This window comes from Anabrus simplex, chromosome 5 (genome assembly GCF_040414725.1).
Source record: "Anabrus simplex isolate iqAnaSimp1 chromosome 5, ASM4041472v1, whole genome shotgun sequence".
In the NCBI taxonomy this organism is placed as follows: Eukaryota; Metazoa; Arthropoda; class Insecta; order Orthoptera; family Tettigoniidae; genus Anabrus; species Anabrus simplex.
In genome coordinates, this window is record NC_090269.1 from 36,260,938 (window position 1) to 36,285,506 (window position 24,569).

Here is a 24,569-nt window from a genome sequence, read left to right on the forward strand (position 1 = left end):
ATACACATGATGTTCAGTCTTCCCTGACAGTTTAGAAACATTCACTTGTGTGATACATTTCAAAGCACGTATCAGGGCGTAAGAATGGCTTTGAAGTGCAAGTGTTACAATAATAAATATTCTCATTGCTTACTTTTTGGGTCTTACAGATAACACAGGCCACAAAACCCTTTTTTCATCGTCTATTTATGCTCTGTCACTTAGGTTATTTTTGCACTCACTTACAACAATTTCACTTTCCTCGCTTTTCCACTCATTATTACACATTTCCGGGTATTCATCATCACTATTTAATAACTGTGACTCTATTCACTCTTGTTTTGAATATATTTCCATGTCATAACATCTAGATGAGGCAAGACACAAACTTTCACAATGTCAACAAACTTATATGAAGTACACCAGCATGGACACCACGCTTCGGAACAAACACCTTCTTTTAAAAAATTCCAAATCCCTGTGTTTAGCCTAAATAAAGGCCCTATCTATACACTTCTGGCATCTATCAGCTAATATTTCAACCCTAAGAGGAAACGTATGGTCGCAAAAGCGCATAATTCAAAATTCCGGATAAACACTTCTATTGCTCGCGCAGGAGTAGACGGGTTCCAGATAAAGACTTGTTACGCTTGGCTAAGGTTGAAAGTCTGGATGTCTTTCCTGATGTTAACCCTATTTCTGTAGTGGTTAGTATTAAGATGTATCATATGTAGATGAACAGAAGTACATTAAGACGAACACGAACACCCAGTCCCTGAGACAGAGGAACTAATCATATGAAGATAAAATCCACGGCATGGCCAGGAATCGAACCCGGCCTCCTCTGAACCAAAGAACGGTACATTGACCATTCAGCCAAGGAGTCGGTCACCTGTTGGGAATGATATGAAGTATAATAATTTAAAATACTTGGAACAGCACTCAAGCCTAAATAATCAGAGTTTACATTTTGCCTCTTATGTTCTATTTTGAAACATTTTGAAAACCACTAAACATGTATGAAAATTATTAATTTTTCTATGTATAAAAATATAGTTAATTTTGTTAAATACCCTGCTAACCTGGGCCCAATGCTGGTAATTGAGGCTCTGTCTGTCACAAACTAGGACAAAATGTGATAAAGGAGTAACACCTCTTGGTTCTGCTAGCCTCACTGGTAGCATCTTTCCAGGGTTATGGTGAAGACCTTAACAGCAGCTCTGTTGGAGAAGGGACCCTCAGTACGGCAAATACTTTTAGAGGAGGCAATCTGTCTATCCAGTGAAAAATGAGGGAGGACACTGCCATATGGGAAAGGAGAATCTTCAAAGGTTCAGAGAGTAAATCCTAAAAGCAAATTCTCTTAGATGTTAAGCCTAGTGAGTCAGTAATGGAGTAATGCCCTATTGCTTTCAAAGTAAGATCGAGTTTTGGATTGAATACTAAACCAAATATAGACTCCAATTTATGTGTTCCAAGAATAAAGGACAATTTTTCAGAATCGAACGCTCATTCTGGGGATGTGAGAAGATTCACCAATGGAAGATACAGCACCCAGAATAGATTTCATTATAAAAGTAAACTGAGAGTGTGAGCACTAAATGTGATTACACCAATAGACAAGAGTGAAAAGATAGTTGATAAGATGGAAAGGAGAATACATTATATTAGGGCTGAGTGAGATAAAATGGCTAAAATAAAATATCCAAATGTCCATTTTTGGTACATTTAGTTTTAAGGAACATCATCATCATCATAGGTTGTTCCGCCATCCGGCAGGTCCAATCATGGCTGTAACCTCCATATCTCTTGATCTTGTGCCCTTTTCTTCACTTCTGCATAATCTTCCTTTCTTTTTCTAATGCTGTCTAATAACAGGTACCGTCTCCTTCCTCTTCCTCGTTTTCCTTTTATCATCCCTTCAGTTGCTACTCGTAGTAAAGTGTTGTGTCTTAGATTATGCCCTATCCAATTTTTCTTCCTATTTTGGAATACGGTCAGCATTCTCCTCACTTCTCCCACTCTCTTCAGAACTTCCTCATTTGATATTTTATCTTCCCACTTTACACCAATTCTTCGCATGTACTACTAATTTACAAATTTGTTTAAAGCAAAATATATCGTATCGATTAGGTGGAACAATTGTTGTTGATTTGTCCGACTCGTTGGCTGAATGGTCAGCATACTGGCCTTCGGTTCAGAGGGTTTCGGGTTTTATTCCTGGGCGGGTCAGGGATTTTAATCGCTTCTGATTAATTCTTCTGGTTCGGGGACTGGGTGTATGCGTCCGTCCCAACACTCTCCTCATCATATTCAGACAACATACCACGCTACCAACCACCACAGAAACATGCAATAGTGATTACATCCCTCCATATAGGGTTGGCATTAGGAAGGGCATCTGGTCATAAAACAGGGCCAAATCCACATGTGCACCGCAGTTTGCACCCGCAACCCAAAGGTGTGGGAAAAGCAGTAGGAAAAAAGGAAGAATTGTTGTTGATTTATTCTTTTATGTTATACATCAATACGGACAATGAGGTTGATTGTTTGCAACAGGTAGGTCTTATGGTGATGCTAGAATATGAAAGGGCTAGGAGTGGGAAAGAAGCAACTGCGGCCTTAATTAAGGTAGAGCCCCAGCATTTACCTGATGTGAAAATGGGAAACCCTGGCAAACATCTTCAAGGCTGCCGACCGTGGGGTTGGAACTCACTATCTCCTGAATGCAAGCCGACAGCTATGTGATGCAAACCACGCAGCCACTCACTGGGTGTGTCTGTTCCCCAGGTTTGACACTATGTGTTCTCACTGAAATCTACCACTTAGGTATATAGTGCTTTAGGATATGATGAGCCGTTAGTAATAATAGGCTATATGAAGCATCAAAGTGGATTAGGGCAAATAGGACAAAGAGCTAAGGGAGGCAATGATCCGCAGCCCGACCAAAGAGCGCCCTGAATAAGATAACGGTAGTAGTAATAGCAGTAGCAGCAGAAGCAGAAGTTATAGTAGTATTTATCAAAACCAGAATCAGTATTGCAAGAAGTGTGTTTCTGAAATTAAAAGTTCTTCTGTATAGCTGTGGACTTTGATTCGAAACTCGTCGTCACGAAATGTTATGTGTCACCGGTGCTGATTCAGAGTGTCAAAGCCTGGACACTAAAGGCATTGTCAATGGGCCAAGTGCAGGCCTTAGAATGTGGAAGTATTGCAGAATGTTCAAAATCCCACAAATACACCAGGTGACCAACAAGGAGGTTCTCTGACATGCCAGGAAATCATGCAAATTCTTAACTGTCACAAAATGCTGTACAGCAGCCTATTTTCATTATATCTTTTTAAAATGACAATTATAGCCTGAGCCAACTGATCATAGAGGAAAGATAGAAAGGAAATGTGAATGTAGGCAGAAAAGATTATCCTGATTTAATACTACCCAGGTGTCTGTAGGATTGGTAGGTGGAACTCACTCTCTGCTGCTTCTCTTTTCTAACCATGTCAATCATAAAAATATTGAACAATATGGGTATTATTTCTCAGAAACAGTATACACTGATGAAAATAAATGTATATTCCTAAGTGCATACAAAATATTTTAATTTTGTCCAGGCTGGACTAGTCGGAGAACTACTTACATTGTACTTAATTTCCATCTGGATTCAATCATTAAAATTTGTGTACCTGTTTTCTCTAGGTACAGATGATCCTGGAGCTGTTTTTGCTATTGCTCAGGAACTTTACATATTCTACTTACTCTTGGATCCTGAGATTTTTCAGCGCCTGTGATCTGAACGTGGATAGAATTTAGGATAACCTAAGTAATTTTAGTAGGCACTGCTTTTAATGGGTTGAACCTAAACTACTTACGTAATATCGGCGTTAGCATGCAGGCCAAACACCTCAGGTGTGTCTGTACTGGGTAGTCCATTGATATAGTCTATGTAACCTTGAAGGTTACGGGTCGATGGTACCTTGTAGTTCCGGTAGAACTCAAAGCCAGGTCTTAGTAAAACATCACAGAACCACACCTGCAAATATATTAAATCTGTCAATGAATCATTATGATGAACACTTTTATATGGCATAGCAGTACTGTGAAAATTTTACTGACTTAGAAACTACTTTACAAAAATTGTCTGTGTCAAGAGAAAGTAAAATATTTTATTAAATTTCATATCACAAGTACAGCAGTTATTTATATGCTACCAGACTCTAAGTTAGTTCAAAAATCCATCCTCCACTGCTCCTAGTTGAGAAATACTGTGAGAAGAACAAACTGCTCTATCTTGCTTTCCCGAATTCCAAGAAACCACGTGATTGCATGCCAAATGACTTGATTTGGCCAGCATTATTACATTACTGAGTCCCAGGATATCTTGTTAGTTTCATGGTACCACTTTGTAGTGCCATGAAGCTATGCCAAAGTCACTGTTTGCATCCTGATCGAAGTCTGAGAACTTATTATTATTTATAAGTTTCATATTCCGTATTGATTGGATTCAATGTAATAGACAAGAAAAATGTTCCACCGATCAATACTTTGTTGTGAATGAATTATTGCACTAATACCAGTTTCGGCCTATCTTGGCCATCATCAGCTAGCACACAAATTTACAGTCATTAGACAAAATTACAAAGATGTTACGTTAGAGCATCCGGATGTCTAATGAAAAATGGAAGTAAAATATATTGCAGTATGTTGCATTAAAATATCTCTGATCAAGAGTGGTGATGGTGTTAAACTAAAACCTATTGATTGAGCATGGACATGAGTACATAAACACATTAAAATATATATGCCACATCATAAAACACTAAAAATATAGTACATTAAACACATTAAAACATGGTATATTTTAAAAACGTCTGTTAAAATTTGAGTTCATGTTGCGTTGCATTCATTCTTCAATCCTCTTGTAGTTCTCAAACCTCAATCCTCAAATTTTAACAGACGTGGGTCCATCTATTCAGTACATAATTATCAATGACAGTATAACTATATTTTGATTAAAAAGTCATTAGCTATATTCTCATTAAAAATCAATGGGATTAGTTTTGACCTTAATGATGAGATTATCTTCAGCCATTACATTGACATCATCATCATCATCTTCCTTCCAAGTATTGGGCCATGTGACCCGTTACAGTCTTGCATTTTACTTTTTGCAAGACTTGAAAGCAATCAAATGTCCTTCCGATGGGTTGCTAGCCTGAAGGAAGCCATTACATTGACAAAGTTGCCAAAATTAAAAAAAGAAAAAGAGAAGAAGCCCTGAAAAACTTAATACATCTAAAATACGTGATGAAACTAAACACTTTAAAAGTTCATAAATCTTTGATATCATTAGTAAATATTTAAGGAGTAACACCAATGTCCATCAGTTACTGTACAATGTTGATATTTTGTGTCAAGACAATATTTTATCAAGTTAGATGGTGCATTATCAATTTGTGGATGTAGAATACAACCAGTCATAATCTTGATTGCAGTAACTTTAAGTGTTAACAGGATGTGATGTTTAACAATCTTATAAAGGATGGCTGAGGGGAACATCTACTAACACCAGAAATGTTGATGATCTAGTCATTTGTCAATATGGATCAATTGTTATTAATCAGAATAGACGTCTGGAAAAAAAGAATTAAATGGCTGTTTATTGAAGAAAAGACATATGTTATTTGAAACTTACCCTTGTATCTATTAACTTGATCATGGTGGCCACCAATGGTCCGTATTGACTTAATTACTGTTATTAATTATATCAAGGTCTGCCTTGTCAATACAATTCAAAATCTAGTATTTATACTAAACCATCAAATACATATATATAAGTACATGTTTCGAGAATTAAAATTCTCTTCTTCAGCTTACAGATTAAAATCACATATATGTAAAAGACCTTATTTAAAACTATTTTATGTCCTAACAAAATACTGAAAAAAAAAACAACAATACAATAACAACATTAAAAATTCAGACATGAATATCATTCATGTTATGTCCAAGTCCTGTAAAAAGTTTGTATGCGGTACTAAAATTGACCTCAATTCTAGTACCACATACAAACATGTACTTACTGTAAATATATTTATGTATTTGATGGTTTAGTATAAATAGATTTTGAATTGTATTGACAAGGTGGACGTTGACATAATTAATAACTTACCCTTGTTACACAGCTTCATGGGTGTCTTTGCACTATGGTAATGTGCGCCACACTGAGTGCGACATTGACGCAGAGGCTGGTAGTAGGAGTATAGGCTGGGGGTGGGGTGGAAGGGGGGAAGCGGGAAGGGGATGTAGGGGTGGTGAGAGGCCGGTGGGAATATTGGAATTTCGGTTCACACTGGATCTGTGTTTATTACAGACCGGAATGATTACCAGCATCTCAAATAAAATGTTAGGTTTTTCACAAATATAGTTAAGGTTGTAATTGGGATTGGAATATTGTTCCAAATGAATAAAACAGTTTTCAAGAATGGTGAGCAGGATACATTTGTCTGTGACCTTTAAGATGTCCATATCTTGTCCAGTAAAATTAAACTTATGATTGGAATCAGGCATATGTTGATCCATGGCAGATAACTTATTATGTTTTTTAGTGCTGACATGCTCTAAATAATGCATCATGAAGCTTCTGCTTGTCTGACTAATATTTGTTGCATCACATTTATTGCACTTTAGTTTGTAACCTCCAGAATTATTGAGAAATTTATTATGTTGACTAATTCACCGCTCAAGCCGATTCGATGTGTACATGTACAGACTAGGCTAGCGATGTTTTAGATGTACATCTGCGTGCCGTCTGTTGGTTGACAGTGTGAATGTTTAGCATGGCTCGCAGCACAGGGTATCATTCTATGCAGGGGAGTATTTTCTATCGTAATGTGGCATTGTGTTGGCACAAAAAGAATTTGTTTCATCAACAACATGGCGGTATCCTTGCATGGTCTGTATTTATCTAATGCAGCTCTCGAATGCATATTAGGTGAAAGTAGTGACGAGAATAATCCGAGTGATAATGAAAGTGTTAGTGAAATCACGTGTGATATAAATAATAATAAGTTAATGCTCACCCGAGTGGTCACGGACACCCGTTGATTCAAATTTTATTCCAACAAGAAGGTAATTAGGCATTTTTTTTTTACTTTGCATGCAACCTTTCTGTATGTAGATACAATATCTGCATGATATGAACTGCATATCCATTTATTTCGAACAAAATCAGACTCATCATTTAGAAGTTATAGCAATGTTTGTGACACCATGTAAAACTGTGATATTTTTCAAAAATTTATTACCGCTGTAGGGTAAAACTTGGCCAACTTTTAATACTGGCTTGAAGGGTTAAGTATGTGTTGTAAAAGATAGAAGGATTTTTGTTGTTAGTTTTGTAAGCTATATTCAAATTATATTTCTTAAAAATGTTGGTGATCTAATATATATTATCATTATTAAACGTGAAGGAAGAATACGTCTTTTTGGGTACCATTTCTTTAGTTAAAGAGGAAGAAGATCAGTTTTCAATATTATTAATTATTTTTTCAATGAACTATTGCACGAATGATTTCCAATTCTTTTTAAATAATAATAATGTTATTGGCTTTATGGCCCACTAACTACTTTGACGGTTTTTTGAGACACTGAGGTGCCAGATGTTTCTCCTGCAGGAGTTCTTTTACATGCCAGTAAATCTACTGACATGAGGCTGATGTATTTGAGAACCTTTAAATACCACCGGACTGAGCCAGGATCGAACTTGCCAAGATGGGGTCAGAAGGCCAGCGCCTCAACCCTCTGAGCCACTCAGCCTGGCTATAATTCTCTTTTTTTTAAAGATCCATTTGGGATAGCGGAATAGTGAAGGCTCTGTGAATCATACAGTAATAAGCAGTTTTCTTTATGTTATTAGGGACGTAAAGAATCTTGTTGGACAGGTTTGCGGTATTAGCAGGCTTCACTTGTAATCACTTGAAGAAAGACCAGTTAAAAGGAAATATTTATTATATTATCATCTGTCCGGTTGCACTCTACAGTAGAATATCAAAATCTGTCCAAATACAAAAGAGACAGAATGTCAACTATCAAGGGAACTGTCCATACTGTCATATCTACATTGACAATGAAATTTGGTAGAGAGGATGAGGGGTCCATAAGATAGCAATGTATAAAAATTCAGCTGTCATTTCGATCTGTAAGGTCCTGAAAGCAATACAGAAATGTCTAATAGAATTGTACGCTTTAGGGTAAAGGTCGACGTGGACAGCGCTGGTGACCAGCTGAAGCGACCGGGTTACCTTGAGCTTTCTGCGCTAGCCAGTTGACACATGTTCCTTTGAAAGAGCAGTCATGAATCCGGCTAATGTTCTAAAGTATGCTTTACAATATTTCCGTGAAAAAGGTTTCCTCTCTTCCCTGAAATAACTTCGGAAGAAAGGGAGATGGGTCGACATGCGATCAAACTAATTGAAAATCATCCCATGGGTGCCAACATCGTATTGGAGTCATGACTGGAGAGAAATAGTGACAGTGATAGTGAAAGCAGCGACACCTCATCTGCATTATCTGAAAGAGAAGGCAGCACACCATTGCCAGGAACAAGATGTGTTACGAATCTGATTTTGAGCCCCGAGTCTGATTCCCGTCAATCCAGTGAAGAGACACCACAGTCACCTAGCAAATCTACTAACTCAAGCTATGCTTCCATTCCACAGAAGAAAGTGAAACAAACCATAGATCTTGTGTACAAGAGAAAAGCTGTCAATTTATGGATAAATAAGGGGGGTAAGAAGCAGCTTTCATTAACCACTGTTCGCAAAGTTGTCACAAGGTGACATCACTACGACAACTGGACAGGTGGAAGAGTCAATTAGAATCTCCATCAATAAGCCCCATTGAACACAGGAAATTGATGCATACAAAATTATTTTCTCGCTTTAGAGAAGTAAGAAGACTGAAGTGGAATGTATGCGATGAAGACCTGCGACTGTGGGCCTTGGAAATTTCAAGAGAGATTTCAATGTAGCGAACTAATTTCAGTGCATGTGGTAGTTGGTTGATGATATAGATGTTGATTTCCATAGGGAACCTGGAATATTTGTCCCGAATGAGTAGCCTACGCAGTGGCCTCTACGGTATGCATGTGTCTTGGTGGGTGTGCTATTTACCAACTGATGAGCCCAACTTAGCACACTGGGGCAAAACGTTGGCAACCAGGAATGGGTTAGCAGGAAAATTTATAATGTCCAGTAACGGACCATTTATACTAGTTGGTTGAGTTGTTTTAAGAAAAAGTACAGAATAAAAAGTAGAAAAATCATGAAATTTTTATTCCATACATATCTGCAAGAAGAAGACGAAGATATTCCTCCAGGCAACAGTATAGAAATTCTCCACATTCCTCCCAGCACTGTAGGGAAAATACAGCCCTTGGACAAGTTTTTATTCCGGCAGTGGAAGGCTTTGTATCGCCGCTTACCAGACATAGTGCCGACTTGTGAAAACTTTCAGTTTGATGTTTAACAGAGAAACAGCATATTGAAATTGCAGTCCTTCATTCATTTTCAGTTTTCTTCCCCACAGTTCAAGGACATGATTACATATTTGTGGTTCACAACCAATTATACAATGGAGAGACCTCCCAAGTTTGAAGTGCCTGCAAAATATTGCCTTCAAACAAGTAAAGAAAACTGAAGAACAATGTAGCCGCAAAGTGCATATTCGTTGTGCATGGTGCCAAAAATATTTGTGTTTTTATCATGTGATTAACGCACCTCATTTTTGTTTCACATTTGTTCCATAACAATAAAGTGACCTTGGCGCATGGCAGCCTGCCAGTTCATTCTCACTCTCTCTCTCCAGCACAACTGCAACTCCACTCCACTGTGCGCCGCACGAGCCAGCAAGAAGCAAGGACTGTCCAGTAAGCTGCATTGTCACATGGATTTTGTATCAAAATTTCGAAACCTTCCAGTTCGAAATGACAGCTAAGTTTTTGTACATCGCTATTTTATGGGTCTCTTCAGGGTCTCTGCAAAATTTCATTATCAATTTCGATATGACACTATGGACAGTTCCCTTGTAAGCACCATGGAAACAAAGATGTTGGGATGGTCAACTAGCGTCACTAAATTGGATCGTGTTTCCGATGTAGTCATAAGAAAATGACTTGACATTGTGCTAATCTTGAAGAAAATATGTAAAATCTGTCTTTGATGGTTTGGATAAATGTTGCGAGCAGAAGCAGATGGAATTGCAAAGGTGAACTACGAAAAAAAGTTGTTCAAAAGAGACTCAAGGGATCACCGATTCAACGATGGGCAGATATATTACACAATGACATGAAGAAAGCGAATCCACACCCCAACATGCTCTGCAACCATAACGTTCTACACTGCGATTTTATTTTACGTAAATAAATATCACACGAGAACACGTTCACTTCCTTATATAAATTACTTTATTTACACTGTACATCACAACACACAATTATACACAGTCGCAAATGACACTATATACAACACTCAATAGCGGAGTACCCTGAAGTCGATTCTGACCAGTACAGATATCAACAACACTGACTCGCACACTATAACATGTACTCTCTTGAATTCACTGCCTCACTCACTCAAGTCCAATACTCAGACTGTCGCACTGACTGACAGCTCGATATTTATACTACTTGATCAACCATCTATAATGATCGACTTCTGAAAGAGTTCTTACAACACTCTAATGGAACACACTCGAAACATCGATCGACCAGCTAGTCGAATGGGTACTCAAACATTCGTCGACAATTTACTAATCCATATGGAAACATCTACAACATTCGTAATGTCTCTACATGTATCTGGATAATAAAACCTTACAGTAAGTTTCCAGAACTCTTCATATATACCAAATTATAGTACAATAAGTCTAACATACGAACATTATGGAATTTTCTACCACTTTCGACTATATGGATTTTGAGGTTAAACTTATACACAATACATATTTGAGGTTACACAATTTTATACTACATATTTGCAGAGAAACCATGTACTAGTCATGTTTAACCTTTAATAAAAGATAATTTAGCATTAAATAAACTATAATTAAAAGAGATTAAACATAATAATTGAAGGTTTTACACAAGTTACAATGCCGTACGTACGACAACCAAACAAATTGGAGACAGTGGAGCCCTGCAGTGGACTCTGCCATTAAGTAAAACAGGTGTTGATGAACAGGATGGTGATGATGATTATGAATTATATATATAATAGCATTTTTCTCAATTAATTATTGTTGGCAGTAACAATGCTCTTTAAAAGTGAATTACTTTTAAAGGAAAGATAAAGCCAGCAAAAAATATATATATTCAGTGCTATCTAACATTTCCCTGTTGTTAGCATGGTTTGCATGGACAAGGTAATCCGATGGGGGATCGAATTGTATCATAAATCACGGACAATGTGTGATGATCAAATACACAGACCCGACTCGTTGGCTGAATGGTCAGCGTACTGGCCTTCAGTTCAGAGGGTCCCGGGTTTGATTCCTGCCCGGGTCGGGGATTTTAATCATCATTGGTTAATTCCAATGGCCCGGGGACTGGGTGTTTATGCTGTCTCCAACATCCCTGCAGCTCACACACCGCACAACACACTATCCTCCACCACAATAACACGCAGTTACTTGCAAATGGCAGATGCCACCCACCCTCATCGGAGGGTCTGCCTTACAAGGGCTGCACTCGGCTAGAAATAGCCACACAAAATTATAATTATAGATACACAGACGTAATGACATTACCAATAATGGTTGCATTCACTTCAATAAGTTGCAGGCAATTGTTTCCATGAAGGTTTCAGATGCATTTATTTTAAAGCTATATAAATGAAGAAAAAAAAAAAACTATAATCATCTTATGTCATATACCTTGGTGAACTTAATTCCTAAAAAGCAATTTGCTTTCATTTATCCACCTGCTTTTATTATTTATTATTCTGCATTCTCTTTCTTTTTTAGATTTAGCAACTTATTTACAAAGATTTTTATGAGTTTCATTTCAACTATTATAATACAGTCTTCACAAGTTCAATATTGACACCCAGTTTAAAATATTTTGTAATACATAAAATTGACAGTATTTCAACCAAAGTGAAACTTCTACCAACACCTTTTTGACTGACATCTAGCACAACAAATGTCTCATCAAACAGTGGCTTTTTCAAAATAACTATTGTTTACCAAAGACAATTTATGAACATTTTAAGCTTACAAACATTTTACACAATACTATAAAATGAAGAACATTTAGTTTCATTTGCACTTTTGTTATATTTCTTAATGTATACTTTATCTATAATGTATCACTTTTGAAAATGATTAATTATTTCCAATCCTAGCTGAAAAGGGCCACAGAGAGGCGAAAACATGTACAGTGAAATTTTGTTAGTGTGTTCCTCATTAACTCATTTTCCTGCTTAGCACATTGTAAATTCAAAGTCCCGATTCTCATTGTACTAAATCTATATAAAAATACCTCACTTATTGCTCCACAAATTTTCGCTAGTACGCTTAGTACAATTTCATTTTTCGTAGCCCTGAAAATGTTATTTGTCATCTCTTGTGAAAGGAACATGATTTCTAACTTGGTAAGAAAGAGCCCTTGCTACAGTTGCGTGATAATGGGAAAAGGCCTTGAATTCCTGAACTTCATAAGATAAGTTGCACCTTCAGGGAGCGAGCCCGTTAGCCTCAGGAATGTTAAGGTTTGCTTGCAGGTTAGCAGCAAGATTGCTGAATAACACAGTGAGCCTGTATGTGCTTGTATTTTGCATTCCATTCAGAAATTAGAAATTGATTTTGTGTTGACTGGTACAGTGAAGGATAGTGAATATTTGTCGCCTGATAGCCTACATCTGAAGTTGACTAGTGTGGTGCATATTTGTCTTGTGACAGCCTATTTGTGGATTTTTCAATTTTGAAAATGATTAATTATTTCCAATCCTAGCTGAAAAAGGCCACAGAGAGGCCAAAACATGTACAGTGAAGTTTTGTTCATTTCAAAATGGCAGCCAAAGTCGCAGTTGCACATAGTCGAGTGTAACCTCCAATTCATTGTCTAAGAGTATGACCATAAAATAATGTTTAATAACCCACTGCTCCAAAATAAAAGGCTTCTACTAACATTTGTTTTTAGAAAGAGTGTGATCTGCAATAATACTTTGATTTTTTATTGGCCCCCATGCAGATGTTTTCATATTTTTGTTGTCTGGTGTTTATTCACACCTTTCAGTGTACTTTTGTTATTTTATAATCCCCAGCAGAAAAGGTTTTCATATTTTTTCTCTTGTGTTTTTCACACCTCTTAATATTCCCTCCCCCGAAAACTGTAAAAGTACTTAGTGGGACGAAAAGCCAATAACATTATTTTATTAATATTCCCTCTCATCTTTAAAAATGGTAGATAATAGTTTTCAGACATGCCAACTTTCAAAAGTGAAAAATCAGGAGATATTTGGCAGCAAATCGCAACGTATTATGACACATCACTGATGGCAGAACATGTACTAATTCATTATAATTCAATACATTAACAATTCTATTTGGTCTACATATATATTTTTCATCATTTATATGTGAATACTAAATACTGGACATACCTGAACTGTAGGAAGATGTGACTTCTCATCCTTCAACATGGTGATCACATTACGACTAATTGTTGTTCAACACACCAGTAGTTGCCTTAGCCCTCTTCAGAATTTCGGAACCAAATTTTTGCTAAAGCACTTGCCTTGCTGAACTGATTTCAAGGTTAAAAGTTTCTCCAAAGTTTGTTCAGACAGCAAGGACCTGAACTGTGTTTTTGTCTTTGTTCTCTGCTAATAAAAAAGACCTAGGGGTGCATTTTGACAGTAAATTGTTGTTTGTCTCGCACATAAACAGGGTTACCTCATGTGCTATGTCACTCCTTGGTTTACTGTACAGGTTTTCTGACATCACAGATGTAAATGCCCTCAGAGCATTCTACGTCTCCTGTATCTTACCTATTGTTAATGCGCATCTCCAGTCTGGTCCATTTCTGCTTCTTCAAACCTCAGCCACCTTGACCGTGTACAATCTTTTTTCTGTGCTATTGTCAGAGACAGGGTCCCTGCATGTCGCAATCTAAGCACTATCTAAGTGCTTGGGAAACTGAACCTCAAAACTCTTTCTGCTCGGAGGAAAGTAGCCGACCTGAAGCTGCTATACAAAGCAGTTAATGGTCTGTTTAGGTCTCCAGATTTAGCTTCCTTATTCCCCCTCCACGTCCCATCCCGTAATACCAGAATGAAGACCCTATTCCATACTCCTTACTCCCGGCTTTCTCTCACCCAAAGGTCCCTTTCGGTACGTATTCCAGCATGTTTAATACATTATCTATCAACAACAACCTAGATCTCTTCGTAACGTTTCCTTCCTTCTGTCATGATATTTATCATATAACTTAATTTTCCTTCTTGTTCTTTACCGTTCCGCTCCTGTATTTACTGTAAATGTATTTTTCTTTGTTAATAACGTTGTTTATGTAAATATGTATTATATAAGATTGTACAGTTTTTATTGTGTATATTCGTGTCCTTTGTAAGTATTTATATATCTTTCAATTTAGATTCATATCTATTGTACATAGCTCAGATCGTTGTAATTCGGCGTTATGCTGTTGCTGATCCTGAATAAATAAATAAAAAAATAAATAAAAAAAATTCTTTCACATTCTGCATTGCTATGTGGAATTGATAACATAGCAAGCATTACCTTAGAGAGTCTGTCTTATTAAGTACACCATCAGCTGATTTCATCTGACCTACCAGTGCCCATTGAACATCAGTTCTTCCTTTTGCCATGTCTGTTTCTTCGAGCTGAAAGTTACAGAACTGGGAGTGCAGAATATCGGTTTCTTTATCCAAATATTCTGTTTCACTAGTCAAAATGTTCGGACACTTGTTAATGAAAAATCTAAGGCTAGAAAATGATGCCTTACTTATAGCAGAAATATTTGCAACTTCTGCATTAATTAAAACTTAATCTTTGAATGGAAATTTGTGTAGCACGTTGTCACACAATGGAGAGAAACACTTTCTAACAGGCTTAAGGAATATGCACTTTTCCTCAGACTTCAAGGTGTTAACTACAACAAACGCAGAGTTCCCTATCATCAGATCACAATCATCCTTTTGATTTGCTGGAGTATGATAATCTACATCAATGAGAGAGGAGGAGCTTTTAATAACGTGTGGTTTCACAAACCTTGCCATCACATTCTTCAGTAGTTCCTCCAAAACTGACCTCAATAAGTGGATGTGCAGCATACTTGACTTAAGAGATACATTTGGACTCTCAAAGATATCCATAAAACTTGTCCAACTCGTTGGCTGAACGGTCACCGTACTGGCCTTCGGTTCAGAGGGTCCCGGGTTCGATTCCCGGCCGGGTTGGGGATTTTAATCTTAATTGGTTAATTCCTACGGCATGGGGGCTGGGTGTATGTGTTGTCTTCATCATCATTTCATCCTCATCACGACACACAGGTCACCTACGGGTGTCAAATAGAAAGACCTGCACCTGGCGAACCGAACCCGTCCTGGGATATCCCGGCACTAAAAGCCATACGACATTTCATTTCATCCATAAAACTTGACAGAAAGAGGCAAAAAGATTTATGTGAATTTGATGAAAGGAACATAAACAGTCGTTCTTCACGTGACAATGCATGGCTCTTAGTGTCATCAGTAGGTTTTTTTTTTTGTGAAACTGATGACTGGGTATTCCTTTTAACTGAGGAGTGAGGTGAAATGTTATGCCAATCCTTCATCTTTTCAGACAAACAAGACATATTTGCACTTAAACTGTGCTTAGGAATTTTGTAAGTCTTCAAAGTTCCCATCTGAGAATCCGTACTCACAATTTTGCTCCTGAATAAAGTAACCAAAGGGTCCCACTGCAGCACAATCCTATCTAAACACCTTCTTAGTGATAACCATCGAGTAGGCACATGCTTCAGAATTTTACTGATCTCTGTGTTGTGTAAAGTCTGAAATTCTCTGAACTTTTCTTTCCTTTTTGCACTCCCTTCCAGATAATAAAATATATAAATTATACTTTCATCTACATTTACGGGCAAGCACGCCGCGCCCTTCTCAGCAGCAAGATTAATTAGGTGACAAGAGCAGCCTACAATGATAATGTTACTATTTTCCTGCTTCAAACATCCTGCCACACCATTCTTTAATCCTACCATTACTGGAGCATTATCAGCACCAAGAGATAGGCAGTTTTTTAATGGAATGCAGAATTCCCGAAAAGTTGAGAGCAAAAGATTGGCAATGTTAGGTCCAGTAGCATCCCCTTCTAAATTAGGCACAGAGAGTAGACAACTCTGAATTTCATTGAGTTCAGACCTAAAAAATGTTACAACAATGGGATATATTTTCAAGTTGCTTTTATTGCTACCATCAGGTAGCAACAGAAAATGCGTTCACCTGAAAACATAATACAATTTTCGCCCTTTCTTCCATGCACATTTCTGTAATGTTAGCCGCTGTTTTCGTTTAGCACACCCATATTGTTTAGTGATTTCCGAATCAGGAAACATTTTGCGAAACAGAGGTCCTGCGTGATCAGCACAATTTACAGGCAGGTTTTGTTCTACTATAAATGACGTAAATAATGCCTCGGCATTCTTCACAGGATTCACATTTTGGTTTTTACATGAAAAATTCAGTTACTGGTTTCTTTCTACACACTGGGCACTCTCCTTATGTTTTTTCGTTTGCATATGCTTGAGTATATCGCATTTCCCACCATGAGCAACTGAAAAATCACACCTACATACAGTACAGAATGTGAACTTTGGTCCCTTCCTGGATTCACTCAAACATGGAAACTCTTCCCTATAAGCACTCTTAAACACTGCATCATATTTCTTTTTTCACATTTTGGCCAAGACAAATATTAACACACAACACGAGCACTTCTGTAGGTCTTCTCCAAAGAAAATGTTACTCGCATGACTCGCTTGCAAAGAGAATGACTGTATTATAGACCAGGGAGTAGCACATGACTGGCCACCGTGCCCCGTACTGCCATCTGGTATCATTACTAGAACTACTATCGACCAGCCATACTCAGGCATATATCGACAGAATGAGGAAATCTGCGGGAGTATAAAAAAATATGAAAATTACGGATATAGTTCTGAAAATCGGGAGATCGGTCCTGGCAATCAGGAGATCGGGAGGAACGATGAAAAATCGTGAGTCTCCCACTCAAATTGGGAGATTTGGCACGTCTGAGTTTTCATTGTACCTGCAGATACACAACGTAAAATGCTGACATGTCGGAAAAAAATCGTATCTATTGTTTCCAAATCACTGTTGGATAGTTTTAATTCGTGTTTTCAGTAGTACGTTTTCTTGCTTAACACGTTCTTTTTCCTTGTCCCCAGCAGAAACGTCTTAACGAGGTTTTACTGTACTAGTTTTAGATTATTTTTTAATATGATTAAATACTGAACAGGTGGAACTTTGTAATAAATTACTTTTGAAGAATTAAGTTAATTACTGTTAAATGTCAAACTGAACTCAAAATGAAATTTATAAGTTGCTACCTGAGTGATACGTTATCATGTAAACTTTTTGATGTGGTCACAAACGTAAAGGTTTTAACACACAGTTATTGACTTGAATTTCTCACCCCTTATCTCTGTTGATCACAGTTTCTGTACAACACTTGTTGATAATATGAGGCTCTAGCTTTGCACATATTCTTTCCATTTACTTCTGACAGGCTCCTTCTATTTCCTTTCCTGACCAACACCCATTGGACAACTCCTGTCCTCTTTCAACCCTGACAGTGCTTGGTTTGCAAAGTCTATGGGGTCTTTCATTTTCATGCGTTTCTTCTGCTAATGCCTTAATTCTTTGAATTGTTGAGCCTCTTCTTCTTTCTTCTATGATTAGAGTTAAGGGGACCAATGACTGAAATTTTCAACTTCTACAATTTTGCAGATATCAGCATGAAATTTTGTGAGCACATTCATGAAGTAAATATTACCCATTATACCAAGTTTCAAAGCAGTGGTTTAATTCAATCTTCTTCAATTTTGTTTTTGATATTTAGTTAGTTACTGAAAAAAGTTCCCTGAGACACAATTGTGGTTTCTTTGACTTCAAAATTTGATAATGGTGTTTACATACACATATAAACATAGCTTACTTAAAAATGTATTTCTTTTCAAATGTGTATCACGCTAGATATTTTTCAATTTCTGGTATGCTAATTTCTATAGAAAAATAATATGCTGTCATGATCAAATACATGTAATGTTGCTTCCAAACAACAAATAAAATTCTTTATATGTTTTGTTGGTTGAAGATATTACTATAACTCCAGAAAGTTTCGTAACGGCCAGACAAGAACTGCAACACATGGAACTTTTCGCAGGAAGCAAAGCACTGGGGGAAAAAAAAAAAAAGAAAGGAAGGTGAGAAAAAGGCAACTGAAGTTCTGAATGCGCCTGTTATTTTTTAAAGATTATGAGGTAAACAGTGGAACATCATAAAGCGCTGACACCAAACTACTGTCATTTGTCAAACCCCGGAGCCAAATTCAAACAGAAACGGCAAAATTGCAATAAAGTACCATCAGTGTGAGGTGAGCGTGGCAGACACAACTACACGGCAGCCCATAAAAATGTCCGTGCATCCTTTGAAAATGGCGGAACTTGAAATATTCTGCCATTTTTCTGATAACAGAAGGATTGGTGTTATTTTTTAACAATAATCCCGAAAATTGATTTTTTGTAAGGAAATCATGAAATTTTAGTAATCGGTCCCCTTAAGAGGGTATAGTTACTGTATCTCATCATTGCCCTTAAAAACACCACCACCACTACCATCAGCTAACTTCAAATTATTATAATTGCCTTTAAGACCACATGCAGAAATGTATTTCTTTTGCTAATACTGTAAATTACCTACAGTCTTTTGTAAATTAAGTTTTTTGTTCAAACATATTTCTGGTTATTTAGACTGGTAATTTTGATATACTTTTACTTCTATCTGGAAAGATATTCATAATTCAATGTCTGTTATAGAGTTAGTGTGTTAACAAGGAATGTCTTTGTTTACAAACATGTATTATGTCTATAATTAGAAAATATAATAAGTTTTTATACAAGGATATAAGTATAATTGAAAAGGTTTGGAAGAATATTAATTGCAGTACAAACCTGGGTGAAAGTAGTGAGTAAACGCTTGTCAAAGTCATCTGTTACTCGACCCCCATATTGGACCTCACCCAACATGTAACAGACAGTGGGCCAGGAGATGCCCTTCTTTGGGTCCATGTCATCAAGATGGTTCTGTATGAACTGTACACTCGCAGCAAAGTCAGCCTGATTGAACTCGTAGGGCACGTTCCAACCAAGAGGACCGAACTTACGACGTTCCTGTACGACAGTGTGGAGGAAAGCCACAGCATAAAGAAGCGGTGGCCACTGTGGCTGTGTTGAGTAGTCCAGGGTATCTTGGGTGATGTTCTGGTAGGTCCGCTTGAGGCTGGCACGGATTCCCTGAGGAGGTTCATTGGTGAACTTGATGGCCATTTGGAGTAGCGCAATGGGGAACTGATTATGGACTTCAGTGGTCATCCATAGTCTGAAGGATTCATCCACATTCTCTGTCTCTACTAGTGCATCCATGGCCTCGCCACAGAATGGGAGAGACAGATGAATGTTCTGGAGAAGAACCCAACCACCTCCTGCCATGGAGTCTGTGATTAGACGACGTGCACATATTTCCTGGCCCTGGCCCATGGACACTGCACGAAGAGCTGGAGGTAACATACCAAAAATTCATCTATACACACACACACAATCTAAAACTGGGTCTAAATTGCATACATAAATCAGGAAAATAAATAGCATCATGTGACTCAGGGAACAAATACAATAGATTCCTGCTTGTCCGACATAAATAGGCTGGAGGGAAGTAGGCTTAGTGAGATTGTCTTTTAATAGGGAAAGAAATAAAAGCAATATCATGAATGCTCACAGATATCTTTGATACAGTTGATATTTGCATTCACCGTACAATACAAAAAAATAGCATAAAAGATATTGGTGTGGACTTAAGTTTGTTTTAAGAAGTTTATAATAGGAATTTGAATCCTTGAGATATGAGTGACGTGGGGAAGAAATGTGCAGTTTGTATCAAATACTGTGTGTAGTTTTAACATTTTTTTTTTTTTACGAGTGTGTTGGATGAAACGGAATCTTGGGTAAGTGGAGGTCCATTAAGTGGGACTTTACTGCACTTTATTTTTTGGATGAGAAGAGCTAGAGCACTGAGATGTCCATTGCTTTCTAAGCTGTGTAGGTTAAGAGAGAAACTCTAGAATAATACCAATATAGTTGGTCCGTTATTGGACATTATAAACTTTCAGCTAACTCATTCCTGGTTGCCAGCGTTTCGCCCCAGTGTGCCAAGTTGGGCTCCTCATGGTCAGACAGGCATCAATTTTTGAAAATGAGACAAAGTCTCTCATAGTGGCACTGCCGGTGGCTACAGGTAGCCTAGTAGTGGCCTCCACGCTATGCACTAGCCACGCATCTTGGTGAGTGTGTCACTTACCAACTGAGGAGCCCAACTTGGCACACCAGGGCGAAACGCTGGCAACCAGGAGTGAGTTAGCTGGAAAATTTTTAATGTCCAATAACGGACCAACTATATTGGTATTCTAAATTTACTCATTCGGAACAAATATTTCAGGTTCCCTATGGGAATCACCAACTTTATCATCTGATGGCCAGGCAGGCATGAATTTTTGAAAATGAGACAAAATCTCTCATAGTGCATTGGCAATGCTGGTGGATCCAGGTAGCCTACGCTGTGGCCTTCACGGTATGCATCTTGGCGAGTGTACCATTTACCAACTGAGGAGCCCAACTTGGCACACTGGGGCGAAATGCTGGCAACTAGGAATGAGCTAGAAAATGTATAATGTCCAATAACGGACCAACTATATTGGTATTATAAATTTACTCATTCGGAACAAATATTTCAGGTTCCCTTTGGGAATAAACATCTTTATCAAACTCTAGAATGTCGGCCCATTTGTTTTATGAATAACATATTTATTTTATACCAGACTGGTACAGAATTGATACAAAAGTGTTCAAAACAGCATGGAATAATTTCCCTAACAGATAATTTTCCAAATTTCCAGCATTGTGCCTCATGATGTCTTGAAGACCCACCCTTTCCTTCTCCAACACAGATATAAAGAAAATGGCAAGGCATTACTCCACGATGATGCCCCTCAGTTGCACCATATTTTTGAGTTTCCTGTAGTATACATCTTTGAGGAAACTCCAAAGAAAAGTCACTTGGGTTAATGTCCATTCTCTGAGGCAGCAATGTTCAGCTAACTTTATGACATTCAGTAAATGTTGGACATTACAAAGGCCAAAAGTTTTCATTAAGAAATCAAGCACAACATTCACAGTGTGTGGTTATGCTCCACCCCTCTATGAACCACTGTGCTTGCATTGGAAGACTTCTTGCCATGAATCTGGGATAAAGGTTTTGCAACATGGTTAAATAGCTTTACAATGACACCAAAGATAAAAAGTCTGATTATTCCATAACAATACATTGCAACCCACACACTCAAATTTTCCCTATAAGTTTGTGCTATGTTCATTATTCATGTTTGTGCCTGTACCCTAAAATGAATATTCTGTTTATTTACAACATTATTCACATGAAAATAAGCTTCACCAGAAAACCACCTGTTGTGTTACACAGTTTCTTTCTCAGCTAACAGATTTGCAAACTGTATTCTCTGCTCCTTATCTCTTAGCTTTAGCCTAAGCCCCATTGTCATCCTATAACAAAAGAAGTTAAGACTACAATGAATTTTTTTTAGAATTTGCTTTACGTCACACCGACACAGTGAGGTCTTATAGCAATGATGGGATAGGAAAGGGCTAGGAGTGGGAAGGCAGAGACCATCGCCTTAATTAAGGTGTGAAAATGAGGAACCATGGAATACCATCTTCAGGGCTGCGGACAGAAGGTTTCAAACCCACTATCTCTTGGATGCAAGCTCACTGCAATGAATAATTTGCAGTACAGCCTAACATGAAATTTCCAGCACAATACAGACCTTCTTATTGTTTTATTTCGACCTTGAATCAAAGCCACCTGCACAGCTTTGAAATTTTGCTGCAGTGCAAACAGTAATATACGTTCCCACATCTTCTCCAACACAAAGCCACCATGTTCCAATTGGCAAGATGATCAGTGTATTGTCTGTTGGCAGGAGACCCTTCAAGTACCAAAGTGACCATGCTAATGATTCTTGGTCACTACAACACTCGTTGTTTGTTCAAATAGTAACATAACCTTACCCTTCTGTACAAGTGTCAAACTTCCTTTGTCTGCAATTATCATGAACTTATGTTCATCTTACAACAGTACCTAACATAATTTCCATGAACAGAAGAATTTGAAAACTGATACTCCAGTAGTCCTTTGGGTGTGGCAAACCCATCGTAACAATAGTCTATATGGATAAAGCAGATATGGTGCCTTTAGAAAGGTTAGGGCATTCCCTGCTAAACGCGATGCGCAGCTCTTTCAGTGCTGGGGGAACTGTGAGAAGTGGGCAACCAGCAAACTACATCAAGATTGGGACAGTAAATGTCCTAACACTGATGGGAAAGACAAAAGAACTGGTTGACTTCATGAAAGAAAAAGATATAGTCATACTTGTACTGTGTGAAACCAAGAAGAGGGATATGGGAGAGATTACTCTGAAAGAAGGATACAGGCTGTATTACAGTGGAGGACCTGAAGCAAAAAATGGAGTGGCCATCATACTTAGAACAGAAATCCAAGAATATGTTGAATCTACAAAATGTGTCAGCGATAGGATGATGGTGATGAGACTCTAATGTCGCGGCCATCAAATTAGGCGGGTGCGGAAAACTGCGCTGTTGTCAGATATGGGAACGGCGAAGCGACAGATGGTCAAGAGATGCTTACCTCTGAGCACAGATTGGGAATGCTGACCGTGCAGTGTTACCTAGTTGAAGCTCATCTGCTCCAGGCCACCTTCCCTGTCATGCAGCTACTGAGCTCGCACCGTAAGTGCTGTTAAAGATAGATAGTGAATGTGTTCAGCCTGGTGTTTCTTCGGGTCTATCATCTGAAGAGGACAAAGTAAGTGCGAGAAATGAACAAGAAACTCCTCTGAAGCGTCACCGGTTTGAAGGGCTTAAAAAGAAGGATTTAGCCAGCCAGACAAAATCCATAATACTGAATGTATTGCAATACGTGCAGAAGAATATTTTGCAGACTGTGAACTTCAAGAAAAGCCAAGAATTGACTGCAACAGTGTGTAATGTTACACTTCGTTCAGTTCAGAGATGTGTTAATGAAGTGAAATATTCACCCAACCGAAAAATACTTTCATCTCCAAGGAAAATCTTGATGAATTAGGTCTCTCCTGGGGCCATGAGGTAGTAAGGTTGCCACCCTACCACTGCCAATACAACCCAATTGAATTGATTTGGGCTCAACTCAAGAGAGAAGTGGCAGAGAGGAACAAAACATTCAAAATAAAGGACGTGAAAAAACTCACGTCAGAAGCCATCGACCGTGTGACTGCTGCAGATTGGGAAAAGTGCTTCAATCGCCCAGAAAATCTTCAAGCAGACGAATGGGCCAAGGAAATAGTAAGGGACGAAAGAATAGAGCCATTCATCATCAGTGTAAATGACGACTCGACAGATAGTGAGATGAGTGATGATGACAGTGACTAAGAAATCTTAGACTGCCTTGTAGCTAGAAACCGATTCTTAATTAATTATAAATTAATATAAACCTATTCTTTAAAGTAGTTATTTTTCTATATTACTCAGTCCAATATACAGTATTCAAATATTTAAAGTTATAAAGTAATAAGACTGATACAGATTAATATGTAATCCGAAAGTATTTACGGCGTCCTGCACTTTTCGAGCCATTTTCCAGGTAAACTACAAAACTCACGGAAATATGTTTCAGATAAAAAAATATAAGTCAGGAATTTTTTTACATTTTTCCTGCAGACAATATTTTATTGGCTGAAGAGATAAAAACTTGGCCACTTACTGAAATTTTCAATACATGATTCTACGGATTTAAATTTACTCGTTCAAGATTTTATTTTAATAATTATTTAAAATGGTTTATATGAAAAATAGTTATACCACTGAAATCAGAAGTCTTTACTGAAGCTTGTAGTATAATTTGTTTTGGAAGATTGTATGAAGTAACATCAGGAGCTTGAGAGAGAACAATCTGCCTCGCGCTCTGAAATTATGTGTTCAGTTAGATATTTCTTCGCCAGTTGCTACATAACCTTGGCAACAGCATAATTTCTCTGACTTGCCTAATTTGGTGGCCGCGACAATAGTTTGAAAATGGCAAGAAAGATCTATTTCAGTTGTATGCCGCACAAACGGGTTGCATAGATGAACATCTAGAGGACTTTTCAGAGG

General features: G+C 37.8%; 1 protein-coding gene across 1 annotated transcript in view; it reads right to left on the reverse strand.

Annotated features, from left to right (window-relative positions):
- Dhc1 (Dynein heavy chain 1) overlaps nucleotides 1-24,569 on the reverse strand; it is a 443,578-nt gene that overhangs the window by 69,953 nt on the left and 349,056 nt on the right. Inside the window, exons 55-56 of the mRNA XM_068227758.1 lie at nucleotides 19,251-19,852; nucleotides 3,850-4,010 (exon numbers count right to left, since the gene is read on the reverse strand). Coding sequence (XP_068083859.1) covers nucleotides 3,850-4,010; nucleotides 19,251-19,852 — 763 coding nt within the window. The remainder of the gene's footprint in view (nucleotides 1-3,849; nucleotides 4,011-19,250; nucleotides 19,853-24,569) is intronic.